General features: G+C 39.9%; 1 protein-coding gene across 3 annotated transcripts; it reads right to left on the bottom strand.

Moving 5' to 3' along the window:
• Nucleotides 1-12: 12 nt before the first annotated feature.
• On the bottom strand, nt 13-14731 carry uba6 (ubiquitin like modifier activating enzyme 6). 3 transcript variants are annotated; one of them, XR_010927859.1, is made up of 33 exons: nt 14653-14731; nt 14045-14135; nt 12118-12212; nt 11984-12012; nt 11752-11846; nt 11484-11595; nt 10761-10841; nt 10506-10628; nt 10290-10413; nt 9824-9927; nt 9630-9692; nt 9109-9185; nt 8887-8953; nt 8608-8751; nt 7675-7821; nt 7503-7583; nt 7336-7413; nt 6952-7133; nt 6725-6830; nt 6523-6612; nt 6331-6411; nt 6070-6198; nt 5935-5986; nt 5764-5827; nt 5602-5671; nt 5377-5448; nt 5178-5298; nt 4800-4993; nt 3157-3284; nt 2872-2959; nt 2635-2729; nt 349-2336; nt 13-310 (listed from the first exon to the last, which is right to left on the bottom strand). XR_010927859.1 is itself a non-coding variant. In XM_067584576.1 (32 exons), exons 2-32 carry the CDS (start codon nt 14083-14085, stop codon nt 2195-2197), a joined length of 3075 nt encoding a protein of 1024 aa, XP_067440677.1. In that variant the 5' UTR covers nt 14086-14135; nt 14653-14731; the 3' UTR covers nt 13-2194. The 3 variants fall into 3 exon arrangements, 2 of the variants coding, with proteins under 2 accessions (XP_067440677.1, XP_067440678.1); XM_067584576.1 differs by having other exon boundaries at nt 13-2336; XM_067584577.1 differs by having other exon boundaries at nt 13-2336; nt 14045-14086; nt 14653-14713.
• Nucleotides 14732-15533: the final 802 nt, after the last annotated feature.

The following is a 15533-nucleotide window of genomic DNA, read 5'->3' as shown; positions in this document are numbered from 1 at the left end:
ACTCTGAGCCTCTTTAGTCTTGAGGACATCCTGAAAACTCACATTTTATTGGACCATTGGTTGAGTTGTCTGTCACAAGAACATACATCATTATCATTGTCACTCGTTAACACTGTTTTGTTTTACATTTATGACATTCACTGCACAAGAAGTGTTGTCAGAATGAGACATTTTCTTTGCAAAGTGAAATTTACCACCTTTGTTTATGGGGAGAGAAATAAATGTGTTCAAGGAAGCATTTTGTGTGACTTCAGTCTTAGTTATTTGGCTGCAGGCCAGAGGGTCATTTTTTTAAGACACAGATGATAACCTGTTAGAGGACTGTCTCCTCAGGTGGTTCTCAATAACATTAGATTGTTAAATGATTCTATTTAAAAGTATATTGACATTATTGCCACTATAAGCCAATGCAGACTATTTCAAATACCTTTTTCAAAACTAAGCATAAGGCAATTTATACCTCTGGATAAACACTTTTAGGATGAATTTTTTCATCGTTGATTAACAATTAACCAGTGCACCATGACTCAGAGCTCATTAACCGGCTCAGTTTGACACAGAAACTGACAAAAATGAGTAACAAGTAAATAAATACATGTCATGGACACACATCCATAAACAAATGCAACAAATAAATCATGAACAGTTATGATTTAAAAAAAAAACAAAAACAAAAAAAAACAGTAGGAGTGTGATCCCAGATGTTGGTACAGTTATATCGTGTCTGTCAAAAAAGCCTTTTTCTGTGTGTGAAACAGCCTTTCAACTCATGCAATGATTTAATCTAATGAACATATTGTTTACCCAACTGTGTTAACTGATAGGTAAAACTAACAGTAACTAGCAGGTGGTTTTATCCATAGTGTCGAGTGCAACACACATTGGTTGCGTCACAGAGCTGCACATCCATTGGTGTCTGTAGCACACAGCGACCATGAATTCCACACAGAAGAAGTAGACAAGCTACTGCAGTCACGATGTGGATCTGTGGAGCTATGTGAAAAACACTACTTCTCTAAACAGTTGACGTGCGTCAGTTCTGGGAAACAGGACATTGACAATTTCCCAAGAGTTGACTTGCGTCAGCCTGCTATGGAGCATGTCAAGACCAGCGCTGCAACTTATGGTTATTCTCAGTGTTGATTAATCTATCAATTATTTTCTTGATTAATCATTTGGTCTATAAACTGGTGAAAAATGTTGATTGTTTCGCAAAGCCCAAGGTGATGCCCTAAAATGTCCCGACCAACAGGTCACAACCCAAAAATATTTAATTTACTATCACAGAAAATATTCACATTTGAGAAACTGGAATCAGAGAATTTGGACATTTTTTCCTTTAAAAATGACTCAAATGTTGAATCAATTATTAAAATAGTTGGCGATTAATGGTATTGTTGCAGTTCTAGTCAAGACTCTGCGATGTGTGTTGCTCTTTAACTTTTGGGTAATATCCATCCCCTATGATATAAATGTGTTTTTATGAGGCAAAGTGATCATAAAAGAAAACAATCATCTGCAGACAACAATATTTAGTGTCTTTGGTGGTTTCTCCGTTGTCCACTGACCTGTTGCACCTCTAAATTATTCTACAAATATTTGCTTCACCTGTTTCTACTAGGGGAGATGGCCCAACAACTGGCAAATTCTGTGGTTGGCAATATTTTCAAAGCCAGGGGGAGGAGAGGACAAAGATATGATGCCTACTATCTACAAATTCACTTTATAGTCCCCAGCAGTCCTCCCACCACCTCCCTTAGGGCCTAGTGGATTTAAAACAGAAATGAGATGTTGGAGTACGCAGGTTTCTGTAAACAGTTTTTAGTCAGACTCACTGCCAAAAAAAAGGTTATTAATCAATTAAGGCATCGACACAGGCGGAGCTGTGCATTTCACCAGAGTAGAAAACAGAACAGAGAAAATGTATGTACACAAGTACAGTTAAGTGCTACTCAAGCAGCCTCGTGTTCCACTGGCTAGATCTGAGGCAAGAAAAACAGAGACCAGGACTGGTCTTTTCTTGCTCCATGAAGTACGGGGGGAGGCTTATGCTGGGGCCAGGAGCTTTGCCCGCATCAGATAACATCCTGGGGGAAAGCTCTTGGCCCTGGCCCAGGTTATTGGGGTACAACAGTATACATGAAAGAAGGGATGTAAGGACACAGGAGGTTTGAGGACGATGTCTAGGAAGGTGTCAGGGCGTCTCTCCATTGTGGCTGAAGTAGTACCTGACAGGGGGGCCAGGGAGGTCCTCATCTCCATCTGCCTCCGGAGCGAATGACACGGTGAGGTCAACGTAACGGCGGTCCATTGATGGCTTGATCAGCTTCTGCATCCTACAGAGAGTCAGAGACAAAAGGGTTAAGTCAATCTGATCAGTTTAGACAAGGGGTGAATTATTTCAGTGTGAAGAAGCAGGGTTTCTTATAAAATAGGGTATTCCCATTAGCTTTAGTCCAGGAAAACTCCAAATATACAAAAAGAAGGAAGGGCTGACAGGGTGGTGTGGTGATGAGGAAGACCATTCTTTGACTTGCAAGACACTGACTCCCTACCAGCCCAGAAGGTGCTGCTTCTTGAAAAAAAAAGGAAGCATCAAGAAAAAAAGCATCTCTTTCTAGGTAAAGCACTTACGTCAGTTTAAGTCTCTTTGAGTGTCCAGGCATCACAGGCACATAGAGCATCTTCACACCATGGACGACCATAGTGGGTTCAATTCCATACTTTTCCTGAAATTAAACAGCAAATCAACAAAATAATTATTTGACAGATAAACTACAAAAAAAGTTATCCAAAAACCTCATGGAAAGTGCATGGTAACTGCAGGTGAATGACTAAAGCGCCAACAGAGTTGGAGCAAATGTTTCTCACCCTCACTGCATTCATGAAGTCAGAGAGAGTGAAGTCCTCATGGCCAAAGATAGTCCAACAGTCCCAGATGGAAAAGTAGATGTTGTCCCTGGGAAAGACATTGTGGAGCTGTCACTACATTGCATATTAATAATGAGGAAACAAACACAGGCTAAACATGCTGTATTTGTTGAAAATTGTACTACACAGTGACATAACTGTCAAAAAATAACTGTTTCATCAACCTTTAAGCAGAGTGAGAGAGATATTGTGTGTGTGAGATTATAACTGTACATTTCCCCCTACCTGATGAGTGTCTGTTTAACCGGGGCAGGTTCAGTGAGCACTACTACAGGAATGGCCAAGTTAAAGAAGCAGTTTTTGAAAGACTCAAACCCATAGCCTCCAACCACTTTAATCAACTCCAAGGCCACCTAAGAAAAAAAAAAAATCATTCAGCTTGATAAAGAATACATGGAATTCATTTCAGTAAATCAAACACAGATATGCATGTTGATACCCTAATAAATCCGAGCAATTGTAATGATATTATCAGCTACATGTTGTTATTCTAAATACCTAAATTTGCTGTTCTTAAATTAAAGTGACAACTGAGTAAATATCTGTTGATGTTTCACAATAATTGAAGCAAGTTAAACTGTCAATATACACTCCCCGGCCACTTTATTAGGTACACCTGTTCAACTGCTCATTAACGCAAATATCTTATCAGCCAATCACGTGGCAGCAACTCAATGCATTTAAGTATGTAGACATGGTCAAGACGATCTGCTGAAGTTCAAACCAAGCATCAGAATGGGAAAGAAAGATGATTTTAGTGACTTTGAACATGCCGTGGTTGCTGGTTCGAGACGGGCTGGTCTGAGTATTTCAGAAGCTGCTGATCTACTGGGATTTTCACGCACAACCATCTCCAGGGTTTACAGACAATGGTCCAAAAAAGAGAAAATATCCAGTTCTCTGGGCAAAAAAGCCTTGTTGATGGCAGAGGTCAGAGGAGAATTGCCTGACTAGTTTGAGCTGATAGAGAGGCTACAGTAACTCAAATAACCACTCGTTACAACTGAGGTATGCAGAAGAGCATCTCTGAACACACAACACATCGAACCTTGAAGCAGACGGGATACAACAGCAGAAGACCACACTAGATGTCACTCCTGTCAACTAAGAACAGGAAACTGAGGCTACAATTCACACAGGCTCACCTAAATTGGACAATAAAAAATTGGAAAAACGTTGCCTGGTCTGATGAGTCTCGATTTCTGTTGTGGCATTCAGATTGTAGGGTCAGAACTTGGTGTAAACATGAAAGCATGGACCCATCCTGCCTTGTATCAATGGTTCAGGCTGGTGGTGGTGGTGGTGTACTTCTTCTTTTTTTTTTTTCTCAGAACACTTTGGGCCCCGTAGTACCAATTAAGCTTCGTTTAAACGCCACAGTCTACCTGAGTATCATTGCTGACCATGTCCATCCCTTTATGACCACAGTGTACCCATCTTCTAATGGCTACTTCCAGCAGGATAACACACCATGTCAAAAGCTCAGATCATCTCAAACTGGTTTCGTGAACATGACAATGAGTTCACTGTACTGAAATAGCCTCCACAGTCACCAGATCTCAATCCAATAGAGCACATTTGGGATGTGGTGGAACGGGAACTTCGCATCATGGATGTGTAGCTGACAAATCTGCAGAAACTGCATGATGCCATCATCTCAATATGGCTCAAAATCTCTGAGGAATGTTTCCAGCACCTTGTTGAATCTATGCCACAAAGAATTAAAGCAGTTCTGAGAGCAAAAGGGGGTCCAACCCGGTACTAGCAAGGCGTACATACTAAAGTGGCTGCCTGGTGAGTGTATGTCAACTTTCAATCTGACGATCTCAATACATAAACATGAGTATCAGTGACTCATGTGTTCTCACCAGTCCAGCCACAGCAGCTGTTGCCGTGGCAATAGCGGGGATGATCTTGCCAGCGATGCGTTTGGTCTTGAGTCTGTCAGCTGGCTCGATGGAGTACATCTTGGCTCTGAGAGCAGATGCTGATGCGACAAAGTCCATGTGGCCGTTGCTGTCGTCGTCCTTTTCAAATAGCAGTGGACTCATCTGTAGCCTCTCTACAGATTGCACGTGAAAGCACACACATTATCATTATCACACAGTAGTTTTACAGGATAAAATAATGACATTATAATGATGTACCCTTACAGATTTCAGCTTTGAATTGTACCTGTCATCTTGAGTCTTTATTTAAAAAAACAAAAACAAAACAACCTATGGATCTGTTTTTCCTCTGTGTACCTGGTGTGACGTCAGTAGCGATAGCCTGCTCCAACTGTGCAATGGCCTCCCTCTCCTCTTCACTGCTTAGAGGCAACTTCATATAGTCAGGCTTCTTTGCTGTCTCATCTGTTTCTATACACTGGGACAACAATCCACAAGATTAGGTTTATTCAACACTCAGAGAGAAATCAAGGACTAGATTGATGAACAAGCTTACTTTCTCTGAGGGCTGGTACTCAGGAATCTTGACATCAGAGAGAATCCTGGTCACGGCCTCTTCAGAGAGATCCTGAGAGGGAAGGACAGAAAATGCAGTGAGTCTGTTTGCGTAAGTGTGTTTATATATATATATATATATATATACACACACACACACACACATATACATATACATATACATACATACATACACACACACATATATACACACTAAATGACCCACCTTCTCTGAGTAAGGGATGTTATAAATCCCTGCCAAGAGCCGGGCCATGCTGACGATGAAAGTGAAGTGCCTGATGGGAAAAGGGGAGAGTTTGGTGATCTTAGAGGTGAAACATAAAATACAAGAGAGGCTTAAACAGTAATATAAAAGCAGCATACTTACAAAGTGTCTTTCAAGTCAAATTCAATAGGTGCTGGAGGTCTTTTTGGGGACTGCCAAAACAAACCTAAGGAAGGAGAAAGACTTCACTATATTCTGTGCTTTTAAGAACACTTTACATTGTAGTTACATATATTAATTCTATATGTGTGTTTGGGGGGAAAAAAACCTTACTTCCATCTTTTAACCTTGTGTCCAGGGGGAAAGAGTGCAACAGTTGTAGGGCCTACATAAAGATAACATCACACATGTAATCAGTACATTGAGTCTCTTCCTTGTATGAGATGAACCATTTTTGAGACTTGTTACCTTTCTCGTAAAATACTTTTCAAATTTCAGACGAGCTACAGTGATGCAATGTTTCCACTGGCTAGGCCACCTGCTTAGCAGCTTAATGACCTGGAATGACCCCTCCAGACTTTCTCCTGCTTGCATCCTCTGTTCACACATCAAAAAAAAGGTATCATGAAAAACTGTTTTATTGAATGACATATTGCATTGTTGGCATAGAATTACACAAAGGCCATGTTTATTAGGTCAGAACAACACTTATGACACACAAAGTCTTACCTGTAGCACAACTTCAGCTGAGGAGTGGGTCTGCCAGAAGGAGTTGTACATGGAGGGCTTGTGGGCGAACAAATTCTCAAACTAGACAAAAAAGATTCAAAATGAGTACAGCACTGGACAGATACTTTCTAAAATGATAATGATCATTTGCTACATGGAAGAGGAATTTTATTTGACTTTAAGAGGGCAGACCTTGTCCCTGGCCCACTGGATGGTGTGCTCTATGACAGAAGGGAAAGACTTAAGAGTGCAGAATGGGATTTCTTCTTCTGGGGGGTCTCTCTGGCAAGCAAAGAGAGAGATATATGTATATGGAGCAATATATTAAAGTTTGTTCCAGTGAAGCAAACAGACAAGATAAACACATGACATGCAAACTCTCAGGCATACTCACATGGCTATTGTAGGACTCTGTCAAATTTGGCATAATGATTTCTGTGTGTCCTTTAGTTCCCATGGTGCCAGAGTCCAGGAGAGGTCTCTGATTGGATACGCAGCGGCTGAAAATGAAATACAATACATAATAATTAAATAAGTGAATATTTCATAAAATACCTTCCTAACTTCTACATTCATGTCATGAGTATGTTCCCTTTAAACTACTTTAAAATTTTCACCGACCAGTCCACATATCTCCGAGCCTCCACGTTGTCCAGCGCGGTGACCACTAGATTCAGGCGGGTGTAGAAGGAATCATTGTAGATCCCCTCAGTAGCCGGACACACCTTGTTGAGGTGAGCGTCCACCTGCAAGTCTGGGTTGATCTCCCGAGAGGCTTCTGCTGCTGTGGTACTCTTCGGTTTCTGAGACAGAGAAAGACAGGAAAAATCCAAGTTTCTTTTACTGTCATTGTGGCAATTAAGTGTTTTAATATCAAGTTTCTCAAAGTGCCAATTCTGATCTTCTATTCAGATTTTCTTACATAGTATAGCTACACATTTATGTGTTGCAGAGGAAGAGCACTAGTGAGAGAAGAGAAGTGTGGAAAAGTGGACATCTGCTCACCTGTATATGATGTGGTCGGAAGAGAAACTGCCGATTCAGGTTGGACTTTTCTATAAGGTCTGGATCTGTGATGCATACCTAAGGATGGACAGATGCAGCGGCCACCAATAAAAATCATTACTATAATTTAAAAAATGCAGTCAAACAGAGAGGGAAGGAGTGCCCACCTCTCCTGAGCTCTTGGCCAATCCCACTCCAAGCAGAGCAAAGTTTTTCAGCATCTCACAGCCGATGGCACCACAGCCCACCTGGAAGAGAAGAAATCGCAGGTGTATTTAGACATAAACCTTAACAGAGATTAATACATAATGGAGTTTCTAGGAATTGTCCAATACCTACCATGAAGACCCTGAGCTTGTGCAGTTCTACACACATTGATTCACCAATGCAAGCTCGTAATCCATCATATCGATCTCCTCTGGGAAAAAACTCCTCAGCATGCAGAGACTGAAGTGGCCGAACGACCTCAATGGCATCAAGATAAAACTTATCACAGGAGAAACAGAGACAGACATAAACACAGTTACAATAGATGGAAAAAAACAGGCTGATAAAGCTAATAAAATGAATGGCTTCCATGGCTGTATTGCAGTGGAGAAGTGGGTCCATTTCACTTCCGAAAAGAAGACCTACATGTCTACAGAATTACAGTATGATTGTAATAATGGAATTTCAGCTTGTGTGGTTAGATTTATACTGTCAGCCCATGTATGCAGTCTGTGTGATAGATCTTGGTTTCACAGGATGTTTTGAAGGAGACAGAGGCAGAGCTGTGACTCTGTGCTCTCTCTGATCAGATTCACTGATGCAAACAGACCTGCAGCAGGAGTCCAGCTCAATACTGAACTTTAAACTAACTTAAACCCAGTGCAGACCATGTTGGGTAAAATGTGTCCAGCTGTCCATATTGGTATCTGACTGGCAGCACTGTTTGCTCCCCTCTAATTATACGGCAACTTTTTCCACACAGATCCTCACTTGACTGTGACTTACTACACCATTTGCCTCTACTCTTATCAACTTATCTTATCAAAAACTCATGTTGATGTGTTGTGCTGTAATGATCCATTTTTGAAAATGACTCCACAGCGATGCCAACAGAAACACAACATTCACTTTCATGTATGCTGCTGCTGTACATAGTCATGTAAATATCATGGTATAACACACTGACATCATATTAAGATTTATACCAGTATTATCATGAACAATATGACACACCCCTAGCCTACAGTTTAAATTTAGATTGTTTGTTTCAGAGGTGTGACCTACCCACTGCTGTAGAGGTGCAAACTTCCCCGTGATGGCCTTGAGCACTTCCTGACTGGCTATGCCCCCTACAGCTGCTGCTAACGGAGGGAGTGTCCCCCTTGCTGTCCTTGACAGGCAGCGCACCAACTCCATATTCACAGGAGCCTGAGAGGAATGAGGAGGAGAGGAAAGTCACAGAAAGATGTTAGGGCATCTGTATGTTTGCATGCAGGCAATTGTCTGTCATAGAGGTTCAAGAGAATGAGGGATAAAAATAAAAAAAAACAGACAAGAACTCACTTTGTTCCTGAGTGTTGCATTCACTTCCTCGGTTAGCTTCAGTAAAACCTCAGCATCCTGTACACACCTGATGGTATCAAAGTAAAAATGCTTACAACATAATGTGTCACATTTCAACAACTTCACACACTGAAAACCACAGTGAGCATAAATTCTATCTTCATGAGCTGTTTGAGCAGCAGATTTGATCTCTACAGTGAAAAACAGAAATATTTTGTTTACCCAGTGTTGGGAAGTCTACTGTGCTGCTCCTGGAAGGTGTCCAGGGCCAACATGGCTGCATGGATCTGTAGCGGGGCCTGATGGAAGGATTTAAAACAGGATTGTGAGGAAACTGCTTGGTTAAACCCAAATGATGAGCAACCCTGGATAACCTGTTTTACGAAGCTGTTTGTCAAGCATCTTTGCAAACCCAATAAAAAATAGGTATACAACTGGAACAAAAAAAGCAAAAAAAAGGCAAGTGATTCTACTAAAGCAGTGCTTTTGAGCATGTAAGGATCCTGTAGGAACGATGGCTCCATTATTCCTGGGAGCTATTTAGCTGATTAGTAAGTGGGCTATTAACAAGTTATGACCTGATTCGAACTTTACCTACTCTGGAGTATTAAATCATGCAGCAATAATTTGTTATTTTTGGTTATGTGCTTTGGAAAATTGATACTCATGAGACTGTAAAACAAGGGTTTAAGTTATAATCCCGCTTTGTGATACAAACCCCGGGACCTGCTTTAAATTCTCACCTCTGGCTTACTGAAGTCTGGAGTCAGGACCTGAGGATCACACAGCTGTCTTTCTAATGTTTCCTGAAATACATAAGTGGATAAATGCACGGGCGCACGCACACACACACACACATACAACTAATGTTTATTTAGAAATGTATGTATGCTTTTTTTGGGATATTTCTGGTTGATATGACAACTAGGCGACTTACGAATCTGTATGTCTTGGGGGATTTCACCAGGACAAAGAAACCTCCATGTGCATATATTTGTAGCTGGGATGTGTCTCCTATTGCAAAACTGTAAGGGGAAAGGACTAACACCACACAGACATCCAAACAAAACACACATGCATATGTATATATGAACACAATACAAAAAAAGGACTGAAATGGCTTAGATTAGATTACTGCATTATGATATCAGAGAATATCTCACCAAAAATATGCTCTTGAAAAACTTAAAGATATGACAAAAGTAATAGACCCAGTATGTTCAGAAAAACAGAACATTTGTTTTGCCTTCTGGAAAAATTTACCACAACCACATTATAATTATTGTGTACATCTGTGATTCGATGAGTATGCTGGCGTTACAATCACAATTATGAACTCACAGTACATGCTCTGTAACATCCTTTAATATACTGAACCATTATCTTCAATGTAGACATAATACCTGAAACCTGTCGTGCAGTGCCGTTGAGTTCCTTCATGCCATTGACCTCTCTAAAGACAACACTCTGGCCTGTCTGCAGGCCATGGGGTTGGTTGTCCATGCAGGTTACCACCCCAGGATTGTCCTGAAGGGACAAAAGTCAAAAGGTGATTCATTCATCCTCCTTCCAATGTAGCTCATTATTACATCTGACAATTTGAAAAATTTTTAGATTACCTTAGTGATACTTTGGATGAAAATCTCCTTGGGCTCTTCTCCAGTGGGATCTGACACCTCAAACTCCTCTCCGAAATCACAAAACACCCGCACACAGATACCATATGCATCACAGCCAATGAACTGGCAAGGACATAAGGCAACGCACACAGACAGGTTTGGTTAATATTTGACTACTTGTGTGCTCTGCATTTATAGGACATGCTTTAGCTAATGCCCTATAATGTATAACCGCTACATGGACTGTAGACTTACTCTGATCTGTGGTCGTTGCGAGTGGCAGAACTCATTTACTCTCTTCTGTAGGCTCAATCTGGCTTCAGTGAGAATCACACACTGCAGGAGAGGGAGGAGCACACAGTCAGATATTAAAGGTTGCCTGCAGTCTTCAGCAGATGCAGATTTAAAAATAGTCTATTTTTGAACTGAGATGATGGTGCAATGTGGAAGCAAATGACAATAAGCCATAATTTGATTGTAGTAAACAGGTGACGCAGGCAACCCATGGGCCTTTCAGTGACTAGATGCATCTTCCCTAAATTTTATCAAATTCTAACAGATGATTTAGCCAGTTATAACCTTTCAAATTTTGGCCTTTACCTGCAGCATTCCCACTGATTTAGACACAAGCTGTCCATATTTTGGTAAAAAATATGACTGCAAAATGTGACATACAGCAGCTGTAAAGAGGATTATGCTTCAGTGATTTAGGAAGTTTTTATTGACATTTTTATATTATGTCCACCTTGACATCTTGTCTCTATTGGAAGCAAGTTTAACTGCTATGAATCCACGCTAACATCCCTTGTTCTCCATGAAAGAACAAACTACAAACTTTGCAGCCACCTTACAAGTCTACAAGGTTTTGGGTGTTTTCATACTAACAAACAACACAAATTTCTACTCAGGAGAGACTGGGAACAAGCCATTCAACCCATCAGTGGGTCATGAACCAAAGTCTGAAAAACAATTCCTTACCTGATACTTTCTGAGAAAGCTAAGATCAGAGTTGAGATCCAGAGCGGAGGAAGATATGTCAACATGGACATAAGGGTTCAACTCTGCAACCCGAGGGCACACCGCCTCTCCCCTGAGGATGGATGAGAATTCCACAAAGAAGAAGACATTGAGATAGAAGAGTTTTCATGTGTATATGGATTACAGGAGAGTACAGGCGAGTAGATATTTCAGAGTGTGAAGACAGTCAGAGGTTTAGAGAACAGCCTGGCTATGTGGTGTGTGTTACCTTGTCCTCAGGCTCAATACATCCTCTTTGCGAATAAAGAAGTTGGAGCCCAGATCCCAGGTCTCACACTGCTTTGTGTCATGGAGGGTGACTGCCTGTACACACATAGAGCACATGTGTACTAAGATACTGTATGTGCACACACAAACACTATGACTGTGAGAAATTTAATTCTTAAGATACTGCAAACAAAACACGTTGGACAATCATGATATTTAGTGAGAGTGCCTACCTTCACACCAGCCAGGACAATATTCTTGGCTGTGAAACCACAAAGTTGCTAAGTGTTAACTCATGTTGGGTTCATGTGAATACTATGGCATTAAATATCTTACAGTGCTCTGATGAAAAAATATGTTAGCTTACCTATCTCTATTCCCAGCCCTCCCATTCCACTGAGAAAGACTGAGGACTGGGCCATCTGATGCATAGCACTGTCTCCCAACACATAGCGCTGGCGGCTGCACAGAGATAAAGGGAGAAAAAGTAAATATGAGTAAATGTGCTACAGCAGTTTCCCAACGTGGGGACTTGTGCAAAGGTAAGGTAAATCTGAGTAGGGCTGCAACTAACGATCTTTTTCTTTGATTAATCTGCTGAATATTTTCTCAATTAATCAATTAATCGTTTTGTCTATAAAAAGTTAAGAAATTGTAAAAAAATGGCATTCAAAACTTCTCAGAGCCAACGGTGATGTCTGTCACATTTGACAAATACCATTTGAGAAGCTGAAACTAGAGAATATTTGGCCTTTTTGCTTAAAAAAATAACAGAAACGATTATTTGATTATCAAAATAATTGCAGATTAATTTTCTGTTGATCAATTAATCATTGCAGCTCTAAAGCTGAGAAGTCACAAGATGTTTAATTGCTAGATAAAATTATGATTAGGATTGTTTGCACATTTCTATTATCTTTACTAATTGTTACTGGTGAAATATTAGACAGTTTTACTTCTTTGTGACTGTAAAAATATTTAAATCACTCTGCTTTACGCACTAACAGCTCAGACATACAGGTATGAAACCTTTAACAAAAGGAAACAGAGGAGCACTAACAGGGTTTCTGCAGGCTTCATCAAGTTAAATTTAAGACTTTCATCCATAAAAACCATTAGGAGTGTAATGTGAAATAAATGTCAATTTATTTGAATGCATTTCACATTTTTGAAAGAACTCAATGGCAGCATATAACACTCATTCCCAATAATATAACTAATTACTCATTAATCATGAACTGGACATGGATAAGGAGCAGAAAAAGAATGGATTAATGGAAGGATCGATTAACCAATTAAAAATAAGTAATTCATTTAAAGGTTAGGTTCACAATTTTTTCAAGTCTGTCTTAAAACAACAGTCAGGTGTCCATATGAATACTGAAAGAGGTTTTCCTCACTGTAATCATTCCCCCTTTTCATACTGGCTATTAAAAGATCCCCTTCAAATGCACTTTCAATGCAAGTGATGGGGGCCAAAATCTACAGTGTGTCCACACAGTCATTTTGTGTAAAAATGCAATTAAACGTTTATCTGAAGCTTATGTGAGGCTTCAACAATCTGAGTTAGTCATATCAAGTGGATATCTGTCACATTTACAGTCTTTTCGGCATCAAATTCCCTCTTTGTGTTTCCCTGTTGAGCTGCGGTGGAAGTATAGGGACTTTGGCACTAAAAAGAAGAATGTAATGTTGAAAGATATCTACTTGATTTGACTAACTTCAACAGCTGAAGCATCATATTAGCTTCAGATAAACTTTGAAATACACTTTTGCTCATAGGGAGAACTGTGGATTTTGCCACTCTTAACTTACATTGGAAGTGCACCATAAAAGGATCCTGTGATGGCCAGTATGAACAGGAGGAATGATTATGGCAAATAAAAAAAATAAAAACTGTGTCACTGTTCATTTGGGTACCTGACTGTTTTTAAAGAGAGACTTGAAAAACTGAACCCATCCTTTAAGGTCAGAGGTCTGGAACAATAAAATTGGGAATTTTCCAGCCAGGTTTTGTTAAAATTACTTTAAAAAAACCCTTTAATAACTAATATAACTGCCTATATTTAAGATCTTCATGACTGAAATTTAATAGTTTTAAATACCTTCTAAGGTCTGTTTTGGAGGAAAACTAAATCAATGCTTTTTCAAGACTTTTCATGGCCTGCAGACACCCTGACCAAGAGCAAAAACTGCATTGACTGTTGTGCAAAGTATAATACTGTCATTTACTGTCTTAACTGTTGTGTAACCTGTCGTTTCAATGATAATGTGTTTTAGAAAGATATTCTTACCTGTACAGAGAGTCGTCAATCTCCATCGAGTCTGCAGCCATGCTGGGAGGGGAAGAGGGGAATTAAACTGTTTGAGAGATAACGACCCTATCTAGAAAGACATACAAAAAGTGCACACGGTGATTAAATAAGCTATAACACTTTTTTTGATTGTTAGCGGTAATAATTTAAAGACAACGCCCTGCTGTAACTGTAGCTAAACGGCTAACTAACTGTGGCTGTCAGTTAATGTTATTGTCCCGGCAACAGTCAGGTAAGGTAACCAAGGAAAAGTAACTGATTAAGTGGCGTCTAAGTTACTAATTACAAAAACGACTTTAATTAATAATAAACGTATCTCGTTAGCCCACACAATAACGCCGGTTGATATCATGAAGCTGCAGAGGAAAGCTCTACGTTAGCAGCTACAGCTAGCATTGAGTGCCACTGCCTGGTGCCGGTGGCGACGACACTTGTCATAAACTCGTTTTTAAAGTTATGACACACACGTTAGGCAACAGGTGACTCCACAGATAAGAGAGCTGTTTAAGAGTTATAATATTAACGAGTAATGTGGGAATTGTTTTGTTAATATTGTTAAAATAAGGCAAAAAAGCATACGTATCTACCTGTCAGTATGCGCGACAAGCTGAAGCGAATGAATGGCTGTGACTGGTTAAAAACTTGGAGTGGTTCCGGGTTACCACGATCACATGATCAAGGTCATCCAATAGTTTCACATTACTGTTGAGTCCTACATTTGAGATCTTTGACACTTTTGGAAGTCGTCGACTGTATTTTGGATTGAATTATAGGATTTTCTGTGGACGAAACAACCATAAAGGACGGGTTCACCATTTTTTAAGTCTGTCTTGGTGCCCAAATGAACATCGAAACATGATTTTCTTGCTGTAATCTTTCTTCCTGTTCATATTGAACATTAGAAGATCCCTTCATAATGCACTTACACTGTAAGTGATGAGGGACAAAATCCACAAGCCTCCATCTGTGCAAAAATGTATTTAAATGTGTTTCTAAGCTAATACAACGCCATCCAAATTAGTCAAATCAAGTAGATATCTCTCAACGTTACAGTCTTTTTAGTGCCAAAGTCCCTCTTTTTGTTACTAAACTTCCACCACAGCTCAGCAGGGAAACACTGTCAGAGGAAACACAAAGAGGGAATTTTATGCTAAAAGACTATATGACTGATATGACTAACTCAGACTGCTGAAGCCTCATATTCAGATAAACTTTTAAATGCATTTTTGCACAAAATGACTGTTTGGACACACTGTGGATTTGGGCCCCCATCCTTTACATTTAAGGCACATTTGAAGGGGATCTTTTATTAGCCAGAATGAACAGGAGGAATGAGTACAGTTAGGAAAACCTCTTTCAGTGTTCATATGAGCACCTGACTATTGTTTTAAGACAGACTTGAAAAATTGTGAACCTATCGTTTAATGTTGAGTACAACATTTGGGATATAGTATACTTTTGGAAGTAT

This window comes from Thunnus thynnus, chromosome 3, assembly GCF_963924715.1.
Source record: "Thunnus thynnus chromosome 3, fThuThy2.1, whole genome shotgun sequence".
Lineage (NCBI taxonomy): Eukaryota > Metazoa > Chordata > Actinopteri > Scombriformes > Scombridae > Thunnus > Thunnus thynnus.
The sequence above is the reverse complement of the archived record's forward strand: the minus strand, read 5'-3'. Positions and strand labels throughout refer to the sequence as shown.

What these genes read in the sequence shown, in the direction of transcription:
- uba6 (XM_067584576.1), bottom strand. Translation starts at nt 14,085, where the DNA reads ATGGCTGCAGACTCGATGGAGATTGACGACTCTCTGTACAG. An exon ending in CGCAACGACCACAGATCAGA is followed by an intron (nt 10,629 to 10,760) that starts GTAAGTCTACAG and finishes TGTCCTTGCCAG; the next exon opens with TTCATTGGCTGTGATGCATA. An exon ending in CACTGCACGACAGGTTTCAG is followed by an intron (nt 9,928 to 10,289) that starts GTATTATGTCTA and finishes GTGTGGTGTTAG; the next exon opens with TCCTTTCCCCTTACAGTTTT.